This window comes from Ptychodera flava (genome assembly GCF_041260155.1).
Source record: "Ptychodera flava strain L36383 chromosome 3 unlocalized genomic scaffold, AS_Pfla_20210202 Scaffold_27__1_contigs__length_13241970_pilon, whole genome shotgun sequence".
In the NCBI taxonomy this organism is placed as follows: domain Eukaryota; kingdom Metazoa; phylum Hemichordata; class Enteropneusta; family Ptychoderidae; genus Ptychodera; species Ptychodera flava.
In genome coordinates, this window is record NW_027248281.1 from 118,178 (window position 1) to 139,865 (window position 21,688).

The window sequence follows — 21,688 nt, forward strand, 5'->3', positions numbered from 1 at the left end:
GAAAGCATCAAATATTGACATCAAATCTATATGTTTAAATGAGTTGGGCCCAAGGTACCTAAAGACCAAATATGACAATGATCACATGAGTAGTTCCTGAGTTATTGATTTTTGACCATTTTCGCCCTTTTTTCTACCTCATTTGCATATCCATGAGACTAACAAGTTCATTTTAACAACGGCATATCCAGACCATATATGGCATTACTACACCAAAAATCAGCTTAATACGTGGAGCAGTTTTTGAGTTTTTGCGTTGGACGGACAGACATCCATCCATCCATACATACATACATACATACATACAGACAGACACCTCACTTACAGACTTTTTTCAACCATATAACCTCCCAATTGCCATATATGTATGGTAAATGGGAGCGAAAAACAAGCGACCTGACGGCTGATATAGCTCCGCTGTGTTTATGTAGAGAATAACTATTTTTGACACATGTTGATGAAAAAGGTGGAAATCTTTGATAGCTCAGTTCAGTGGCCAGAAAAAAGTGGCTAAAATAACTGCAAAAATACACAATTGAAGATTTCATCATACTTTGAATATATCACATCGGATCATCCCATGTCAACCAAAGATATCTGATGAGTAGTTTTTTGAGAATAAAATTTTCTGACCAAAAATGGCAACAATTACCTCCAAAAATAAAACATTGCAGATTTCATCATAATTTCAAAAGATCAAATTTAGTTCATCTGTCACTGGGCAAAATGCTTGATATACAACAATAGATACACATATACAGATTCTGTACACGTGTCAAATACGTTAAAGGGCCTATGACATGCTTTCCAAAGTTTTTATTTTTTCCCGCCAAAACCTCGGCAATTGGACCGGTGTATTGATTGCCTATTGTGTCAATTCGAAAAAATGTGCGCGAACGGCGAAATTTCACTCTTTTTTCATGCCTGGTGATCAGGGCGCCACTTCGCACCCGAGCCCAGCAGCGGTATTTGCATATTGACCAACAGGTAGAATTGACGTCATTTGGACGACGCTATTGTCAGGAAAGTGTACCTAGCGGCCTTACGTTAATTACACCGCAAACAAAGTCAGCTATATAAACAGTGCTATCAGTGCTATCAGACGCCCAGTAAACACTGGCAAGGAAGCCGCGTCGGCCCTAAGTCGTCATGGACTCGAGCTACAGCGACAGCAAATTGTCAAGTTACTCCAACGATGATCAAAATTCAGAAAGTGATTTCGAAGGGAATTGGTTGGAAGGCGCACAGCCATACCTATTTGAACCCCAGGCGTCCGGGACAAGTTCCTCAGAATCAGATTGGTAAGTACAATAAGTCCAAGTTTTATTTCTTTGTATGAAATAGGACAGTATCGGTCTTAGTTTTGAACTTTTTCACGGTTGATTTTATTTTTAAATTTAAAAAGTGGAGCGATCCCTCGCCGGAGTGTTTCTGTTTAATGAGTAAAACCACAGGCACTGTAGGCCAGGCATTGCATGTTGTCGAACCGTGCAACTATCATTTTGTTATACGGTGCTATCGACCCATGTTCCTGTGCATTTTCGGAGCAAACGAATCTTGCAAAAAGTGATGTGCTCGGCCTTTTCAAGTACATGTTTGGAATGAATACAAACAATGAAAGCTTGTCGGGTCGCTATTTTGAATCGCCGTGTTCACGATTGCGTAGATCACGGTCCCTCTACAAGCTTCTGCCGCACATATTTCCCGATGAATGAGGACGTGACATAGACTGCCATCCTTCTCGTAATTTTCATTGGCAATAAAACGGTTATACTCTCGTATACCCATGGGGCTACCAGTAGCTCCATGGTACACCTAACCCATGGACATAAACCTAACCTAATTTACTCGATCGGCGCTGCCATTGGCCGTAGCGCATCAAATGACGCGGCGACACAATTTGTGACCTCTTGAAAAGACGATAGTTTGGATCTTGTTTGATACGATGTCACTAAGCGCAAACTAAAACATTTAGGCACTACAATGTCCGAAAACCTTTCGATCGCACTGAGCATGGTTTGAGCGGTAGATTACTGTCAGTGTATTGGCATGGCAAGTCCATTGTCTCTCTGCCCGCTGTTGACTCGTGGCGTAGTCGACTGTTCAGTGACTGTGTCTTCTATCCACTATTTTCCTTAGAAACCGATTTGGGCCACATGGGAAAGTGTTTTGTGGATGGGTCTTGTTTACAATTAACAAGTCATTGACAATGACATAGTCCCCACTTGTAATAGGAGTATTAGTCTTGAAGGGGCAGGGAAATGAGGTCATTAAGAAGTATCACTAAAGTGTATATGTTCAGATCTATGGACACATAGGTCTATGTCATTGTTCCCAATTTGAAACAAGAGGCATGTCTAAGTTATGGTTCTAAATCGGGAAAAAAGATCAAACCTCTAGCTGTATTGGCCAGCCAAGAAATACATATGTACATAATAAATGAGGTACAAGATGTGACATCTTAAGGTCTATTATCCTATCAAAATTGAAGCGTAAAGAACTTGTGATTACTGAGTTATGCATATATATGCATATTCAAGGTCAAAGGTCATCAAGGTCACGTGACATTTTGAAAAAAAACATTGTATTGCTAATTAATCCATATATGCCAAAATTCAGACCTCTAGCTCTATTGGCTTGCCCACAATTATATATGGGCATAATTAACGAGCCAAGGTCACGTGATATTTTGTCAAAAAATTGTATTGCTAAGGTATCCCTATATACCAAAAATCAGACCTCTAGCTCTATTCGCTCACTCAAAATTAGATATGTGCATAATTAATGAGGTACAATATGTGGCGTCATAAGGTGTCCCATCATACCGAATATGAAGGGTGTAGCACTTGTGGTTCCTGAGTTATGCACAAATATGTATATTTGAGGTCAAAGGTCATTGACATCACTTGACATTTTGTCAAAAAAATTGTATTGCTAAGTTATCCCTATATACCAAAAATCAGACCTTTAGCTCTATTGGCTCGCTCAAAATTAGATATGCACATAATTAATGAGGTACAATATGTGGCGTCATAAGGTGTCCCATCATACCAAATATGAAGGATGTAGCATTAGTGATTACTGAGTTATGGACAAATATGTATATTTGAGGTTAAAGGTCACCAAGGTCACATGACATTTTGTCAAAAAAATTGTATTGCTAAGTTATCCATATATACCAAAAATCTGACCTCTAGCTCTATTGGCTCGCTCAAAATTAGATATGCACATAATTAATAAGGTACAATATGTGGCGTCATAGGGTGTCCCATCATACCATATATGAAAGGTTTACCACTTGTGGTTACTGAGTTATGGACAAATATGTATATTCGAGGTCAAAGGTCACCAAGGTCACATGACATTTTGTCAAAGTGTCTGAGATATCTGCGTGAACGGATGGACTCACGGACTGACATGACCCAATCTATGAGCCCCCTGGACTTTATCTGTGGGGACTAAAAACTGTGTCACTGCATCCTTTTTGCAATATGAATACGATGAGAAACTAAATTTTTATTTATCTTGGGAGCCTATGTACTGCCTTATACATGGGAGTCTATGGACTGCCTTATACATGGGAGTCTATGGACTTCCTTATACATGGGAGTCTATGGACTGCCTTATACATGGGAGTCTATGGACTGCCTTATACATGGGAGTCTATGGTCTGCCTTATGCATGGGAGTCTATGGACTGCCTTATACATGGGAGTCTATGGTCTGCCTTATACATGGGAGTCTATGGTCTGCCTTATACATGGGAGTCTATGGTCTGCCTTATACATGGGAGTCTATGGTCTGCCTTATACATGGGAGTGTATGGAGGTGAAAACTAAAAATCCTCTACCACGGCCAAATTTGATCGCATTGTGAAACAAATCGACGTGCATCTGTATGAGGTATGGTACTATCCTTGTACCAAGTTTGAACGAAATCGCTCCAGGCGTCTCTGAGATATCTGCGTGAACGGACGGACGGACGGACGCACAGACGGACGGACGGACGCACGGACATGACCAAACCTATAAGTCCCCCCGGACGGTGTCCGTGGGGACTAAAAATGATAGAGAAAACAGTGTGAAAATCTCAGTAATACTTTATGGGTTGCCTGTGCCAGTGTGAAAATCTCAGTAATACTTTATGGGTTGCCTGTGCTTATACATGGGAGTCTATGGACTGCCTTATACATGGGGGTCTATGGAGGTGAAAACTAAAAAGTTCTCTAACACGGCCAAATTTGATCGCATTGTAAAACAAATCGAAGTGCATCTGTATGAGGTAGGGTACTATCCTTGAACCAAGTTTGAAAAAAATCGCTCCAGGCGTCTCTGAGATATCTGGGTGAACGGACGGACGGACGCACGCACGCACGCACACACGGACGGACGCACGGACATGACCAAACCTATAAGTCCCCCCGGACGGTGTCCGTGGGGACTAATTAAAGTTGTTTTTACCCCCCGAGGCAAATTGACGAGATGTTTCTGCACAAAGTGATCTGGTAGAGGTGCAACATTTTGCAGTGCATAGCACATTAGCAGTGATCATGTTTCATTGTCTTTTTTTTACCAACAATAGGTGCTGCTGCTCTGGGTGCCAAGTTATGCCAACGCCTAGAGAGTGTATATGCTGTCAAGAGGTTGCACCTATCAAGGAGGTACTGGATGAATCAGAAGAAAAGTATGATTGCATCACCTGCCATACAGGGTTTTCTACAGTGTGTCTTGATGTTTGGGTTCTGAAAACTGCCTATAACCATTATAAATAGCATTACGGTAAAAGAGCAAGTTCGGAGTCACAAAACAAGTAAGTTTTTTCTTAAATATTAGAGGGATAGTAGAACTATCTATTCAAGTCTTGCTTTATGTTTAATGATTTAAATGTTTTATTCTGTCAAAAGTATAAAATACCACTCATATATTTTATCAAGGTCACAACATGATTCTGTGGCCATAGGTATTTCTATTTCTGATTTCCATACATGGCAAACAGTGTGTGAACATTGTTTTCTTCTTTTCTTATCAACAGAAGATATCGGTATGTAGCTTATCGTCAACTTGTTCGTTGGTGTTGGGGCTTCCTCGGCAAAGATGTAAGAGTGGTGTTGCCGTCATGTGCAGTTATGAAGATCAGAGACAACTTCAGTTCAGAAACATACCTCGGTTTTAAATTCTTAAGTGAGAAGTGCTAGGTTTTTAAAAATGTTACTGTTAAGTTTGACTGCTTGTAAACATGAAGTTTACATATGAAGCAGGGAATTCTGTCATATTGTTGATTACAGTACACCACCACTGTTCCAGTGATTTGCTTTCATAATTCTTTGTGCACCTTTTAGGATTGGGTCAGGGTCTCTGGCCAACTTTTTCCCGTACACATTTTATTTACTTTATGGACATTTCATTTATAGGGATAATTTTATTGTGTCACTGATGAAATAGTTGTCTTGTTACTAAAAGAGTGAAGTAATTATGACATTTTATTTATTTTCAGTGCTTTGACCATAGTTGTATAGTTGTGTATTAACATTTTTCAATACATACGTACAGTTCTCATTTCATAGATATTTTCTGTTTACTGAAAATGATTCTGTCTTAATATTATGTATCAGCTAACTATTGCATGGCAGTATCTGAAAAAAAAATCAGGCAGTTAGATGAGTATGTGAAGAATTATCTTTGGAGTTGACATTTAGCTCAGTTATTTATGAGGATAAAAAAATGACACAACTGCAATGTTTTTCTTAATGTGATAACTTTCATTTACAACAAGCAAGATATTCAAATTGTTTTCTGCATTTTGATGTCAACAATGTTAACACTGCTTGCAATAAATTGTCATATATTCCAATATTTATTGTTGTTTTTTTTTCTACATCGTGAGGCAGTTCTGTTGGCAGTGCCATCGATTCTGATATACAAGTTGTTCCAGGGGTAGAGACTAAACAAAAAGAAATGAAAATGAAAGCTACAAAGATTTCAATAAGCAAATGTAGTGCAATTTGCTCTACAGCCTTACAACCTATTTTGGATATCTTTCCAATTTTAATGTCACCATTACAGAACCGCATTTGAAAAGCTGTAAGACAATACACAAACTTGGAAAGCTTTACAGAGAAATAAAACTCAACAGCACTTGCAGAGTGACCTAAACCATTCTAGCAAAATATTTGTTATGGCATTTGTAATGCATAGTTTACATCCTGCTGACTAACTGATGGATCCAATTATCAATAAGAAAACCTCGTCCTGTGTTCCTCAATGAGTCTATCCTTGCTAGGACGGTCGTATTCATCACAGAGAGGAGCAGGCTCATCCTCAAGTACAGGGAGTGAAGTGTCGCCAGCAAGAGCACTTTCCAACTCCGTCATAAGATCTGTTACATAATCTGAAAAATAATTGAAAATAAAATGTTTGTAACACTTACATTTATATGCTTTGCACAAATGAAAGAGTCTGGCAATTACCCAGAAATGCAATAATTACCATAAGTGCTGTTTTCCATTATTTTCCTGAGTATGTGTCCACCACTCTTGTATTTCGGAAACTTTACACAGAACTGGAGTTCACCACCTGCAGTCACTGCCTGGCCTTTATTGTGGTTCTCGTTATAATGCATCGCAGCGAGTAACAATCTGTTTAAAAATAAGTGAAATATACAAATATTATTTTGATGATTATCATGAATAAGTGATACATGGTGTTATCTTTGAAGAGCAAATATTCCGTTTTAGTCAATTACTGTGTTAAAAATCTTGATAGAAGTAAGAATTGAGTTAATAACCTTGATGACATTCCATGGTATGAGAAAGCTAGCATCTTTGGCGCAAAGTGATTTACCAAGGTATGGAAACTCTCCAGGCCATAGGTTTGGTAACGGGGGGGGGGAGCTTCTTGACGTCTTTACACAGTGTCTTGTTTCTGATAATTGTTACCAGCTTCTCACATGCTTTAGAACCTGCACAGGTGAAATGTATATTATTAGGAACAGGTGCATTTAAATAATCACATATACTGAAAAGAAAGATAAAAAATTGATCCAGCTAATTATCCAGATAATTTCCTTCAAGTATTGTTTTTCTCATATTAATCTCAACGCAAAACTTTCAATTATTTATTAAATGAACATAAATCAACAAAAACACAAAGTAATAAATGTGAAAAGTACGGATTTGGCAATGAAGAAAGCATTGAAATATACCTGGTGTTAGCCATTTTCTCCTCCTATCTCGTCCTCTCAGGGGGCCATGGATGCACTCTGGAAAGAGTTCACTATGCCCTGTGTGTATGTTCTGAATGTGGTTTGCCAGGGACAGCCATTTTGCCTCCATCACCTCCCCATCACCATCTTCAGTAGATGTTGCACTCCAATATACCCCTGGTAAGTGATTTGATATGCTACGGCTCCATTTTCCAACATCCTTACACTCACTTTCCTTTGCTAGTGACTTTATTTTTTTCTGTATCCCTGAAATCATGTATATTCATGAAATGTTTCATCATTCAACTTCAGTGTGTCTATCAAATGCATATAGTTCATTGCTAGTATTTCCAGAAGTGTAGCTCACCTATAGTAGTTTGAAATATCAACAGCAACATTATATTGAAATCATTCATGCCCTTCACACACCATGTGTATCACAATGTCAAATTCATGGAATTTACTTTTTGCAACATGCCATACATCGTAATAGTGCCGTGCTTCTGGAAGTTCCTCTCGTATGTATTTGCCGATTTGCCTGTGTCTGTCAGTGATTATTTCTCCCACATCAACTCCTCTTTCCCTCAGAAACTCCAGGCAATGCTTCAAACCCTCTTTCTCCATATGATAGCTGCCCTGTACTTCATTTGACTGAGGGTTGGAAAATAAAGAAAGGAAATAAATGAATGCCAAGAAACAAAATAGTATGAGTTATTTTACTTTAACCAATGCATCTGATGTGTGTCGTGTTTTTTATATATATTGCAATTTTTAATCCTCGTATTTAAAAAACACAGCATACAATGTATTATTTTACTGAGTTAATAGTTCATACCTGTACCAGCTGTAGATCAAGGATCTTCTTTGTCTGTAGCTCCATGGCTGTATAGAGACCATATTTTGCTGAATGGCCTGGGCTGTCTGCCCGTCTATCGCCTCCAAGTACTACAGGTGAATAATCTGCCATTTCTTCTATCAGTCTTGACTGTCTTGAGTTCCATAAAGAAAGGATGGTGGGATGTAGATATGATGACTGGTGCCGAAAGTATGTTCTCAGCGTCATGGTCAAACATCTGTAGTGCTGGAACATCTAAATGACTTTGCTTGGTGGAGCTCCAGCAAAAAGTATTGATGCTGATAACAAGATGTTACCAGCAGGAATACTATTTACCATTGGCTGGCTAGCCCATTCTCTGTTGTACGAACAGTTCTGGCAACTTTGGGTGATTACTATATATGAGCCAATCTGCTGCTTTATTCTACTGTCAGCGTCATGTTGACACACAGGACAAGCTTGGAATAACTGCAGCAGATTTGGTTCAAATACAATAAACTTCCTTTGAAATTGAGGACTGTCCGTTTCACAGCTAAAAAGAAAAATGAACAGGACATTGTTATCGTAAAAACTGATGAGCAGGAAATGAAAAACAGTGTGCAGTGTTAAAGGTTGGTAAGAATAATAACTCTACGATGTAACAGTATCTTCATCCTGGATAAGTTATTATACTTACGATTCTGCTGTCATGTCAATTGAATAAGAACTTGGCATGTAGTCATTGTCACCCTCTTCATCACCATCATCATCATCATCGTCATCATCATCAGTTTCTGATTCTACTTCAATGTCACTGCAGACGGGTGAGAATGTAGATGTCGGAATGGGTTGACTTATATTACACTGAATAGACTCTTCCCTTGATGGCAGCTGTAGGTTCGCTTGGAGACCTGAAAGTAAACACACAACAATGTTTTTATTATTGTGAATATGATACAAATTAACTATATCATCAACTGCATATGATACACGATCAAAAAAGCAGAAATTAGCGAAACATACCTTTACATTTACTTAAGCGTGTATTTGTCTGAGAAGAGGTTGATTTTCTTGGTGATGTAGTCTGACATGCGACAGATCTAGTTTGAATCTAAAAGGAAAGAAACAATGATACATATGAAACAAATAACAATTATCAAAACATGTTGCTTTGGAAAATAGGTATTAATGCGCTGCATTTGACATAGCATTTTACAGCAATAGCTCAGTAAAAAGCTTCGTGCTTTTCCGATTACTATATGTGTGTGTACTGCGTGTCTGTGTGTCGTCTGCTCCACGCACACTGTGTTGTTCGGTCGCGCACAGAATTGCAACATCCAAGTCGGTTACTGTGACCAACTCTTTTGGGTTGGAAGCAGTGGCCGACTGGTTTTGTGTGAGGCCTATCAGCTAGGTAATGTTGCCGTGAGTGTGTGGGGGTTCGAATTCCGTTAGGGTTATAGTAAAATTTATATTTCTTTAACCTGAGTGGACAGTTTGCTGGTGGATATTTACTTGTCCCCGAGTCTGTCTGATAGCTCAGTAAAAAGCTTCGTGCTTTTCCGATTACTATATGTGTGTGTACTGCGTGTCTGTGTGTCGTCTGCTCCACGCACACCGTGTTGTTCGGTCGCGCACAGAATTGCAACATCCAAGTCGGTTACTGTGACCAACTCTTTTGGGTTGGATGCAGTGGCCCACTGGTTTTTGTGTGAGGCCTATCAGCTAGGCGATGTTGCCGTGAGTGTGTGGGGGTTCGAATCCCGTTAGGGTTATAGTAAAATTTATATTTATTGCACAAAAAACAGTAAATTTATGATTACTCGATAAGGTATTGTGAGACGGGTGCATTTTGATGATATAAAACAATTTGAACTCCAACCAACCTGTGATGTAACTTGCATTGGTTTTGTTTGAGCAGATACACTGGATGTTATTGTTGATGTTTGTGTTGTAGCATCGACTGATTTAACTTTTCCAGCTGCCATCAGTTGCTGAAACAACAACAACATAAACAATAATAAATAATAAGAATAATAATAAAAATAATGATTTTGGCTTAGTACATCGGTGTGTAATTTGTTTGTGTATTTTGTTATGATCGAAATTTGTACTTTATTAAACTTCAGTCAATACTGCTCTTCATGTGAATCACATACAAAAGAGTCACCGTGAGCGAACGTAATCGGAAACATTAATTGATAAACACAGGATCGGATGCGTCTGGCGTCCACACACAACTCGACTTTGCAGTCAGGTGTCTAGACATACACATTATTCAAGCACAAACGCAAAAACTCTGTTACAGTATCAGTATGTCCATTTTTAATTTTGTATGATGTGATATAACACCCGATCATATCTCGGAATTAAAATTTTCAGTTTAGGTGTCACACAATAAGCTATAGATCTACAAAGCATATCTCATGTAAGTTCTACACTGCATGCACAAGACAAGTCGCTGCCCCCATCCCGTGCACAGAGAGACACGACCAACGCCGTTTATCCTTCGCAATATCAATCTTACTGACTCGCACATTTTTTCTAGGCTAGGCAGAATAACGTTCGGAAAAAGGTACATTTGTGTATAAAACATAGTCTCGGTAAATAAACCCCCTTATTCAACAGTGAAGCAATTTGATAACTAAGACAACGTCAACACCAGGAGCATTTTACATGCATCGACACTTACCGGGTTAACTATGCTGCTAGTGCTGCTATCATCTAGACGAATCGTGGGTATTTCTGAAAATGGTATGACATCAGGTGCCCCTTCTGTACCACCTTGCATTTCAGATGACAATCTTCTTATTGTCGGACTGGGTACAACGTTGCTTTTGAACTTAGGTCGACGGCGGTAGCCATACTGTTCGGCTAAAAGAGCGTTCTGTTTTCCGCCGTCGAACGAATCTTTGGGAAAGTGTTCGCTACAGACAACACTATATGGCTTTGGACCATCCCAATCGACCACAGTCTGTTTGACCGCCTGTGACCATCTAGTTCGTTGCCAAACATCTGATGGAAACCCATAAAACGAGACACCTGAACCGACTTTGTTCGCACAGCCTCCAAAGGAACAACGTCTTCCCATGGTAACGTTACAGCAGTAAGTAAGAGACTGAACGGGAGGAAGTCTCGTGCGTTGCACGCTGGGTGTACGTTCTGAGCAAAGGAAGCCGTTGCCTCACACACTTACGGACATGGGATTTGCAAAGGTGTGAAAGACTGTTTGTCCGTATTAAGATAAGTCGTCGGCTCAACTTCGAAAAGCCGAAAAAAGTCGACCGAGTTGGGTTAGAGGTACACGCCCAGCCGTAACTTTTACTTGCCTTTTATGTGGACAAAGGGGGCGATACGCAATGCAAGGCAGTGACGTGGGGTAATTTCATGGTCCAAAGAGTGATTTTACGTTTGGTTGTATGGGGCATGTCATAGGCCCTTTAAGTATATACGTACGTATACAAATAAAATGAAAAATTACAGTGTACACTTAGTGTGCAAAGATCTGCATTACGTATACTCATGATCTGCATAGAAATACACTATGCATATCCACGTATTGGAATGTTCCATATACAAAGATATACGTTGCGTATACAATTAATATTTTGTTCCATATACGTCAATATACGTAAATATGCTAAGCGCATATCAAGCATTTTGTCTAGTGTGTAGGAACCTGCATATCAAATTTCAAAGCTATCACACCAGTACTTTTTGAAAAACACATTTTTTGACCAAAAATGGCAAAAATTGCCCCAAAAATACAGAATTACAGATTTCATCAGAAATTCAATATATATTACTAAGCTCATCTGTAGGAACTTGTATACCAAATTTCAAAGCTATCAGACCAGTACTTTTTGAGAAATACATTTTTTGACCAAAAATGGCAAAAATTGGCCTAAAATTACAAATTGCAGATTTCATCATAATTTCCATAAACATGGGGCCCGGGGGCACCGACGTCCTTTGTACCTCCTTACTGTTTATTAATTGCCATAAATGTGAAATTTGGCAAAAAGTCAAATTGTTTTGACATAAATGAAAGTTATTTGAACTGGTTGGTTACCGCTCCAGCATAAGTTCAAGTGTGGATTCTAAGTATCAACAACCTTGATATGAACCATTGACTAAAAAACATTTGCTTGTTACACTCATCACACTTGTACTTAGTATTTGGAGTGTACACCTATCTACAATACAATGATAAAAAGTTTGGACTCTGTAGGTCAACAGTGCATCTTTAATGTATGAGACTAAATAAGCTTACCCCTCAAGTAAGTATAAGCCAAAAACAATATTTAATTTTGAATTATGTAGTGCAGGGAAGGACATGCAATATGGTGAAAAGCAAACTAAATATAAAAACTGAATATACAATTATATGGAAATGTTGTTTTACAGTCATGAGTATCTGGTGTGTGCCGAGAGACAAATATTAAAATTGGACAGTATCATCCTGACCACAGTTTGTCTGACTGGTTGTTTCCTTCTGATTTTCTGACACGGTGATAGGTACAAAATATTATGCTATTCACGACAGTTATACAACATAGCTTGCATTTTGTTCACAGTAGAACTGAGTTTTACATGTAAGATAACTTTCTCGTAAACTGTAAATTCTGGCTTCTGGCAGCTCAAACGTCGCAATACTACATTTTTTGATATGATATGGAGTGATTTGCACACATGCAGTGACAGTCGATATATTCATAGTATGAGAGTCTACTGTACATTAAAGCATAGTGATGTTGACAACTACATGCATGCCAGTGCACGATTTCAAAGTAGCCAGGAGGAAATTCTAATGGTCTTTTAGTGGAAATATAGGTATTAAACGACAGTGAAACAAACAACATTAGTTATCGTGACCTTGCTAAAGTGCAATCTCGGATCATGTATGATCTGATGATCATGCCAAATTACCATGTCGGATTATGCCGTGATTCTGAAGTGTGCGTACTTCCTTAGTAAATCGGTCAACATCCTTCATCCTATCGACTCTATCAACATTGGATCATCTGTTGTTCAGCTTGTAAGTTCAGCCAGTAATATCGGAGTGACTTTTGATGATCGACTCACCTTCAGAAAGCATATTGCCACCACATGCAAATCCATCTACTATCATCTCAGGAAAATTGGTCACATCCGTCAATATCTCACAAAAGAAACCTGTCAGATAGTTATGCATGCCTTAATCTCATCCAAATTAGACTACTGTAACGCTCTCCTGTTTGGACTACCTTCAAAGGACATCAAGCCACTCCAACATGCCCAAAACACTGCAGCTAGGATTGTGTCAAGGATAGAGGTATGTAAGAGTACCTCAAACCTCAAACTGGGACCAGAAACTCGGACTCCCAGATGTCGCAAAATGCAATCTGGGACCGGTCCCAGATTAAGTCTGGGACCGGTCCCAGATCTAATCTGGGACCGGTCCCAGACTCAATCTGGGACTGAACTGCCAATCACCATATAAGGGCAAAGTGAAAAACCCAGGCCTAGTCGGGCCTAGCCGGGCCCTCTAGGTTGGCGATCTAAAATTTAGCGCGAATTCAAACACGTTGGAAATTCCCGCAGAGACTGAGTCTCACAAAGCTACATTGTGCCTCAGCTGACCCTGTCGCAAGCATTTTGCGTACCCTCGATTGATGATTACTTTTTTGCCACCAAACACACAATATATTTTGTGCAGGTTCGATTTTGCCTCTTGCTATTATTTGTCTTATTGAAATTCGTGCGGCGAAATAGCCACTTGTAATTTGCATCGATCACAGCCTGCCATGCCTCTGCGAGCGCGGGGTTGATTACCATAAAAACCCTATCAATTCGACCAGAAAAAAATAATTACGATTTGAAATCGTCGAATATGACATCGTGTCCCGGCCCTTGAAATATATTGCAACTCCGTGACAGGCAGATTAGATAATCTAAGAGCGTTTAATGCATTAACATTTTGTAAAAATAATAAAAATTGACATCACCGATCATAAGAAACGTGGTGTTGCAGATAGTATTTTTTAAGAGAAGTCTCTGACGGCCATTGTCTGTAAGTATGGTCTGACTTCGCAAAGTTGGGAAACCAACATCTGAAGATTTAGGCCTACTTCAACCAATACTTTTGGATTTGTTCTACTCTTATTATAATTTCTTGAAAGTATATGTTCATTTTCGATGTCTGTGTAGCGTCTATATTGAAGTCATATCCGAAAGACTATAATCAGTTCGCGACAGCGTAAACCAACGCCCCCCCCCTCTCTCTCTCTCTCTCTCTCTCTCTCTCTCTCTCTCCCCCCCCCCCCCCCCCGGCATTTCGATGTTTTATTTTGTCGACATTTAATATCAGTTTGAAGTTTCAGGTCACTGCTCAATGCAATAGTTGATGTCAATTTCACGTGTCGGGCATGGTCTCTGTCGTCACTCTAATCGTTAGTTTTTTCCTGTTATATTCGATATCAGACTCAAAACACAACGTGAACAACGCTGATAATATATTGCATTTTTCGTATCGAAAACCGGTAAAGTTCGTAACTGGTGACATGTCACGGCCTGGAGAAAGTTAATCACCATCGATCGAATGTCCGTGACGCTTTTGCTTTTCGCTTTTGCTTTTGAAATACACAGGGAACTTCGCGGTATGGCAATTATATGAATTTTACCGTGAAGAAAGTCTGTGACTTTAAACTGGCCGTACAACCAACAATAAACATGGCGGAGCAATGATACCGACTTCAGAGACTTTGCAATTTTTTTTCATTGCGAGCGCAGGTGAGACCAAGGCGTCGAATTTTTTTCCCGCTATTTGGCTTCGAATTTTCAATTGCTCTCATGTGATAATTACAGCTACATGTAAAATCAAGAAAGGGTTTCTCTGTAAATCAATAAGCCTTTTGAATATGAAAAAATCGGACATCTGAACCTCAACACGCAGTTTGAAATTGCTCTCCGAATCAGGACAGGGACATCAGTGAGGCCGGATTTCACGTAGTAGCTATGGAAACCGATGGTTCATTCATCGTAAGAAAGCATGCGATGTACTGCTCCTGCTCGAGCTCCCTTGGCCCGTCACGGTGGACTTTCGCCGTCTTGCCTCAACACCGTCTATTACCTAACAATGCCAACAACGTAATAGTGTTCAGTCTTCAAATTTGGATATATTAATCTACCAATCATCAACCGTCGAACACATCAAAAACAATGGTCGCGGCCATGGATTCAAGGACGTTCACACAAGGAGACACTGTCAATGAGTGGCGCGCAGAATCGTTTTTACTACTTTTGAGAACTTCTAAATTAACTTGTAATCTGCATACCTTCGCACATGGAACCGATATTGTATGCCTATCACCGTTGAAGTTTATGTCTTTTATTGTAAGAGTTGTTTTTTATCCAAAACACATTTCCAGAAGAGTCCCACAGAGCAGTCAAATGAAGGGATAATTGCTTCAAACGAATGAAATTGCACAACGAAAGAATAAAAATCAACAGCACATCGTGGACAATAGCGCTCGGGAATGGGACTATTCTATTCTAGTGACGGGGATGGAAAGCTCAAAACTATAAAGCTACTGGAAAAACGTTCTGTTTTTCTCGCAATTTTAGCAACTCTAACGACCCTTTATTCTTAAAATTACTTACCTTTCCATAATAGAATTAAACTAGGTCTAGGGGCTTATGCACACAGTGTACACGGATGTACAGCATAATATTTTAAAAAGTCCTCTGCTGGGGACGAGCAGGGGTTTACACTCTAACGGATACAGTAAAACAATGGTCACAGCCATAGGTTCAAGGACATTCACGGGGAGACACGATGACAAAGACAGTCGTAAAATTGCTTAGACTAGTTTTAAGAACATACAATATCTTGGCTTAGACTAATTTTAAAAACATACAATATCTGGTCATCTTTGTACCGCTGTGCATCGAAACGACAAGTGTAGGCCTGTAGCTTCGAACTTTTATGGGAGAGATATCACGACTGAGATCGACAGTCAACGACGATCAACCGTCTGATTTCATTTGATTTTAACATAGGCCTAATCGTAGACATACGTCAGAATCGGGCCTTATATTATTGTTTTCGGTCGTACTTCGGAAGAGAAACTGTCCCGATATTCAGATTTCCTGTGTTCGCAGGAGTGTAGCACACCCATGAACAGTGGAAGATAGGTAAAACAACTCCAATAAACTTAATTGGAAACGTACGTAAATTGACATAATTTTCGACCGTCTTCACATCAAAATCGAAAAGGGTTTGAATGTCGGGATATGGGGCTTTGTCAAACATATGTTGTAAACTTTATTGGAAAAGTACGTAAATTACATCATTTTCGTCTGCATGTCTTGACCTCAAAACAGGAAAAAAAATGAGAAATATATTTCTAAAAAAACATTTAAATCCTTTCGATCGTGCGGGGGAAAAGAAATTGTGTGGCTGCAATCATTAGTATTATAAATTAATGTGTGGTCGTAAATATAAATAATTCGAAAATGAACAAATACGTTTTTTCAACATTCCGATCGACTGCGACCGTACCATGGTAGGTCCATGACCGTACCAACTCTTCCTCACGTCTTTTACCATCTTTGGCGACAAATGGTGTTTCTTTCCTCCAAGGAATTCAACATGATCCTATGCGTTAGGCCAAAGGCAAGTGTAGTTGGTTAGTTTTCAGACAGTTACTTACCTCGTGTACAAAAAGATACTGGTTTTTCAACATTTATTATAATTCTATGGGTGCTCATACAAGTTGCGGAGATCAAAAATTTTACCTCTTTCGGTGACGACAAACTTCGACGCACTGTTAATGTTCATATCATGTTCATATTTAAAAGAACATATTAACATAATTTACGATTGCGTGTAAGATGATATCATGTTACTTGTCGTTCGGCAATCATTTTCAACGCGAAAGTGGTCGTTTTTACGTAAATTGCCTCCGAAAGCAGTTTTAGAGCTACATCTCAACACGTGTTAGCAGGTCCATCCAAACTTAACTGTTCAAAAACGAATGCGGACAAAATTATTTCAGAGAAAGGTTATTCACCCCCGCCATACAAAATTATTTCAGAGAAAGCATTCTCGCAAGCCAGAGCCTACATGTATTTCCGCTCCAAGAAGCTGCACAAAAATAGCGCAAGTATCAGTAACCGTAAACAGGCTTGTGGTTTACGACGATGAGAGAAAGCGGTTTGTTCACCCCCGCCATACAATGGACAATTCGGTACGTTGATTGGTTCTTTTACGCAACGCTACTGATGACGTACTGATATTGTATTGTTATTATGGTGATAAGCGGTTGCATATCACGTTCACGGTGAATGAAGTAGGCTAATGAAAACATGTAATGGAGGGACTCAAGAGAACCGCGAACGTCTCCCTAGTCACGCTTGTCAACTCCGCAAACGTCCAGTGTTGTCGTTTGGATTTACAATCAGTTGACATATGTGTAATAAAGATCTTAGAGTGTAATTAATTAAAAAAAAAGAGACTGATCAGACGATATGCGGTACTAGTTTCACCAAGGGCCCGACCAGTGTCCCCCACAGTCTAAGCATGTACCGTTCAACGTTCTAATTTTACATCAATGGGTAACTAGTGATATCGCGGTACGTTAGGCTTGCCGCTGGGCTGCTGGTGCCGGGGCTGGTGCATATTCACCATATAAAATTTCGATATCACACAAGCTTTTAGATAACTAGCATTAATAAATCAAACAGTAAATGAAGCATCGGCCGCTGGTACATACTGCTGAGAGCCTTCGGCATGAAATTGACTCTTCCCTGAAAATACGCCCCGTTGCATGCTGTTATTTCACGGTGCTGCTAATATTGCGGATTAAAATTAGAAAGGGACAGGTCCCAGTCCGGGTTCCCAGTTTACGTATGAGACGAGGCTTTCTCCAAGTCTGTAGGATTGACTATGTCATGAAAAAATGAGATAAAAATGAGTAATTTTCAATGAATTTTGTCCCGTGTTTTTATGTGTACGTAGAGTCGCTGCGTCTATGATATCACTACTAATAGCCCATAGGGCAAACATACGGACGACACACAAAGATCGAACGCAAACATGTTTTATCAAGAATCTTTATTGAGTAAAAGAAAAGCCATGCTACTAGTCTATAGTGGGCTAGCCCAGTCCCAGATTGAGTCTGGGACCGGTCCCAGATTAGATCTGGGACCGGTCCCAGATTACGTCTGGGACCGGTCCCAGATTGCATTTTGCGACATCTGGGAGTCCCAGTTTCCGGTCCCAGTTTGAGGTTTGAGGTACTCTTACATACCTGCAAGGATAAGGAAATCTGACCACATCACCTCGGCACTTAAGGAACTTCATTGGTTACCAGTACAATATACAATCCATTACAAAATTCTTCTGATTACATACAAGGCATTTAATGGCACTGCTCTTGTGTATTTATCAGATCTGCTCCACATCAAACCTTCACCTCGCCTACTTCGATCAAATGAGAAAAGTCTTCTTCATTTGCCACAGTGTAACCTGCAAACGTATGGGAAACGCTCCTTCTCAAGATGTGCTCCCGATTTGTGGAACAGTCTTCCGTTGGAACTTCGCCAGTCGCCTACGTTGATCACCTTTAAAAAGGGCTTGAAATCGCACCTCTTTGAGAGAGCTTTTTGATTTTTGTGTTCTTGTTCAGCGCCTCAGAACATTACCTCGTAATGGATTTTGGCGCTATATAAATGCTTTTGATTGATTGATTGATTGATTGAACATAAAACTTTAAAAGCACACACTTTAGCGATCAAAGTCAAAAATGATGTCAAAATCAATGGCATGCACAACTGTCGAAATTACCCAAAATAAGCAACAGAAAACTAAAAGTTATCGCTGTGTCCAAAGGACAGTACATCAACATAAAAAGACGATAGTTTGTTATGACATGAGGCCGGAGGTAGAAGGACAGAGCATTCCCTCGCTCTCACCCAGCTATTAGTACGGGCCGCCGGTGGGATTGCCTCGCTATTAAAAGCAATGGATTCGCCGGTACTGGGGAGTACCGAGGCCATCATTCTTCAGTCTATCGAAGGAGCGTTTCGTGCCAAATAATACATGACAGCAATCAAATATACGCTAAAACCTTTAAAACGTCAAAATTCGCAACTGACCAAGAAACATGATGGCGTCGGTTTGATTTTTCAAAGTCCTTGAAAAACAACCCTAACTTGTTACGTGCGCATGCGCATATTAAGGGGAGACCCATTTGATTTCAGGGGGGGGGGTATGCAGGAAGTGGGTATGGGAACTTTTTTTTTGTTAGAGAGACAGAATTTTTTCATTTCTACAGTCAGACCTGCATCAATTTTTTTTTTCAAATGGAGTAGCAGTGCAATTTTTCAAATTTAAGCCAGTGTTTCTCATATCACAGGATGTTTTTATTTATTCATTTTACATTCCAACAAATGACAAACAAAATGGAAAGTCTATTATATATACAACTTTAAATTATAGAACACTTTTTTGGCAAATCAACTGTGATCAGTACTATACCTGCTTTTCTTTAAAACAGTCAATTCCTTTTAAGTTCTCAGGGGAGATGTTATCTTTTGTGGTCAGAGAAACAAGGCTCACACATTGTATTTCATTATATTTGTTGTTCCTCAATTTTCATTGTCAACTTGTAATCTTTCTAACATATTTATATTGAGAGAATAATGTATTGGTTTTAACACTAGTTTATTGACTCCTATCTTGTGTTTTAAAGTTTCACGATTTACAGAAGTCAAATAGTCCCATCTACATGTAGATATTGCCTATACCATTGAGATATTGCAACAGAAATCCTGAAACATGATTTCTTGGGTCAGAAAAGGGAAGGAAAAAATCGAGTGCACCAAGGTGTAAAGTAGTGAATGCTTATATCATAAGTGCTGGAAAAAAACACATAAGAATTACTTGTGGTAAAAACATTTGCGTGCCTTTGGCAGCATGCCAGCAAAGAATACATGAGAATGAAGTTTCCAAAATTTTGCTCATTTCAACAGCATTGTGACAATTCCTTTTTTATTTCTGTCTGTTATGAGAATATTTTTTTCTCAAGCCATTACAGGGTTAATTTTTTTCTTTTATTTCACCTGGTGACAATTTTTTTTCCTCGAAATCCTCCATACCCCCCCCCCAGAAATCAAGTGGTTCTCCCCTAAGTGAGCCCCTGACCTATACAGGCCAGTGGATTACTTCCTCAGTAGAGCTGATATGCCTGCCAGTACCGGTGTTTATCGCCTACGGAGGCCATCATTCTTCAGTCGATCAAAGGCGCCTTTCGTACCAAAAAATACACGACAGCTACAAAAGTGCATCACTGTCAACCTCATAACTACAGAACATATTGAAATACACAGTGAAACGTTCACAACGTAAAAAATGTGCCCATACCGAGAAACAAGATGGCGTCCGTTTCGATTCTTCAACTATAGATTTTGTCCTCCAGTTGTGCGCATGCGCAGACGGTAGCTTTAGCGAAAGTGAGGCAAAATCAAGTAAATATAAAATAAAAATGGATAAAAATATTGTTTAAAAATAATGTAAGGCATGTATCACCAAATTTTGAACATTTCTGACGGTATTTCAACTATACGAACACCCATGCCAAACATCACAATAATCAAATCAGTGGTTTTGAGGAAAAAGTGAAAATAGTGGTTTTCAGAAAAAAGCTAAAAAATAGCGCCAATGGCACTTGGATCACAACTGGCACATTGTGAAACTACTCTATCTCTGGGTACACCTGTACATGAAATACTGAATGGGTAGGTGCTGCGGGTTTGGAGTTTGTCAGTAAATGCACACAGAAAACAAAGTCCCGAAGTAGCGAATTCCAGCCATTTTCAAACCACACTGTTTGTCAGTGGGGTAAGCAATATTCGCAAAAATCACATTTCCAGGCTAATAGACTATGTTTTACAAAATCACACGTCCTCATTACAAAATGAAACGATCTTTGTCTTTAAATCAATGCGCCAGTAAACAGGTCCAGCAGCTAGTTATGTCATCAAGTCTGTAATGTTAACGGTAATAACAAATGTGAGAAATCTAAAACATTAAATATGTTGTTTTTTATCAATTTTATTACCAAAAGGGCATGAAAATCTCTGATACTTTGAATCAGCCATCCTGCATATTTGTAACATTCATCAAAACCTCATTTCTGTTCCACAACTCATTAAATAGTCCACAATGCAGGATTGGTGTACATTCCAAAACTACATATATGAAAGACCCCTAAAATCAATTAGTTAAAGGGGGGGGGGTTAGAAATTTCCCAAAACTATCTAACCGCTGCTCCGTTTGGCTCCATTTTTCGGAATCGGAACCTTGGAATTAGTCTGAATATCTCTACCAAATATCAATGCAGTCTGTTCAGTGGTTTTTGACTTTTTGTCGTTTACGGAAAATGGACACTGTCCACCACCGGTTGAAGCTAACCCTATATCACAACTTCCAGATGTGATAATGACCTATGGTCATTATGTTAAAAAATACCGCCAATGGCGCTTGGACATAATGACCGCCTAGTATTATCGGCATTTATCAACAACCACACTCACTGTGAATTAGACAGACCACGAAGTCAATGAGCAACATATAGCTGAAAGACTATTTTTCACATTGCGATTTTAAGCTCATTTTTATGAGAAAAGAGAC

At 39.3% G+C, this 21,688-nt stretch overlaps 2 protein-coding genes across 3 annotated transcripts in view; both read right to left on the bottom strand.

The window, feature by feature from the left end:
* The window catches only part of LOC139126525 (retinoblastoma-binding protein 5-like), a 299,327-nt gene that overhangs the window by 29,311 nt on the left and 248,328 nt on the right, over window positions 1–21,688 (bottom strand). The window lies entirely within an intron of this gene.
* Window positions 4,458–14,257, bottom strand: LOC139126530 (uncharacterized). Its single transcript, XM_070692586.1, has 8 exons — window positions 9,900–14,257; window positions 9,037–9,124; window positions 8,711–8,924; window positions 8,035–8,566; window positions 7,200–7,850; window positions 6,783–6,956; window positions 6,485–6,633; window positions 4,458–6,386 (listed from the first exon to the last, which is right to left on the bottom strand). Exons 1-4 carry the CDS (start codon window positions 10,023–10,025, stop codon window positions 8,290–8,292), a joined length of 705 nt encoding a protein of 234 aa, XP_070548687.1. The 5' UTR covers window positions 10,026–14,257; the 3' UTR covers window positions 4,458–6,386; window positions 6,485–6,633; window positions 6,783–6,956; window positions 7,200–7,850; window positions 8,035–8,289.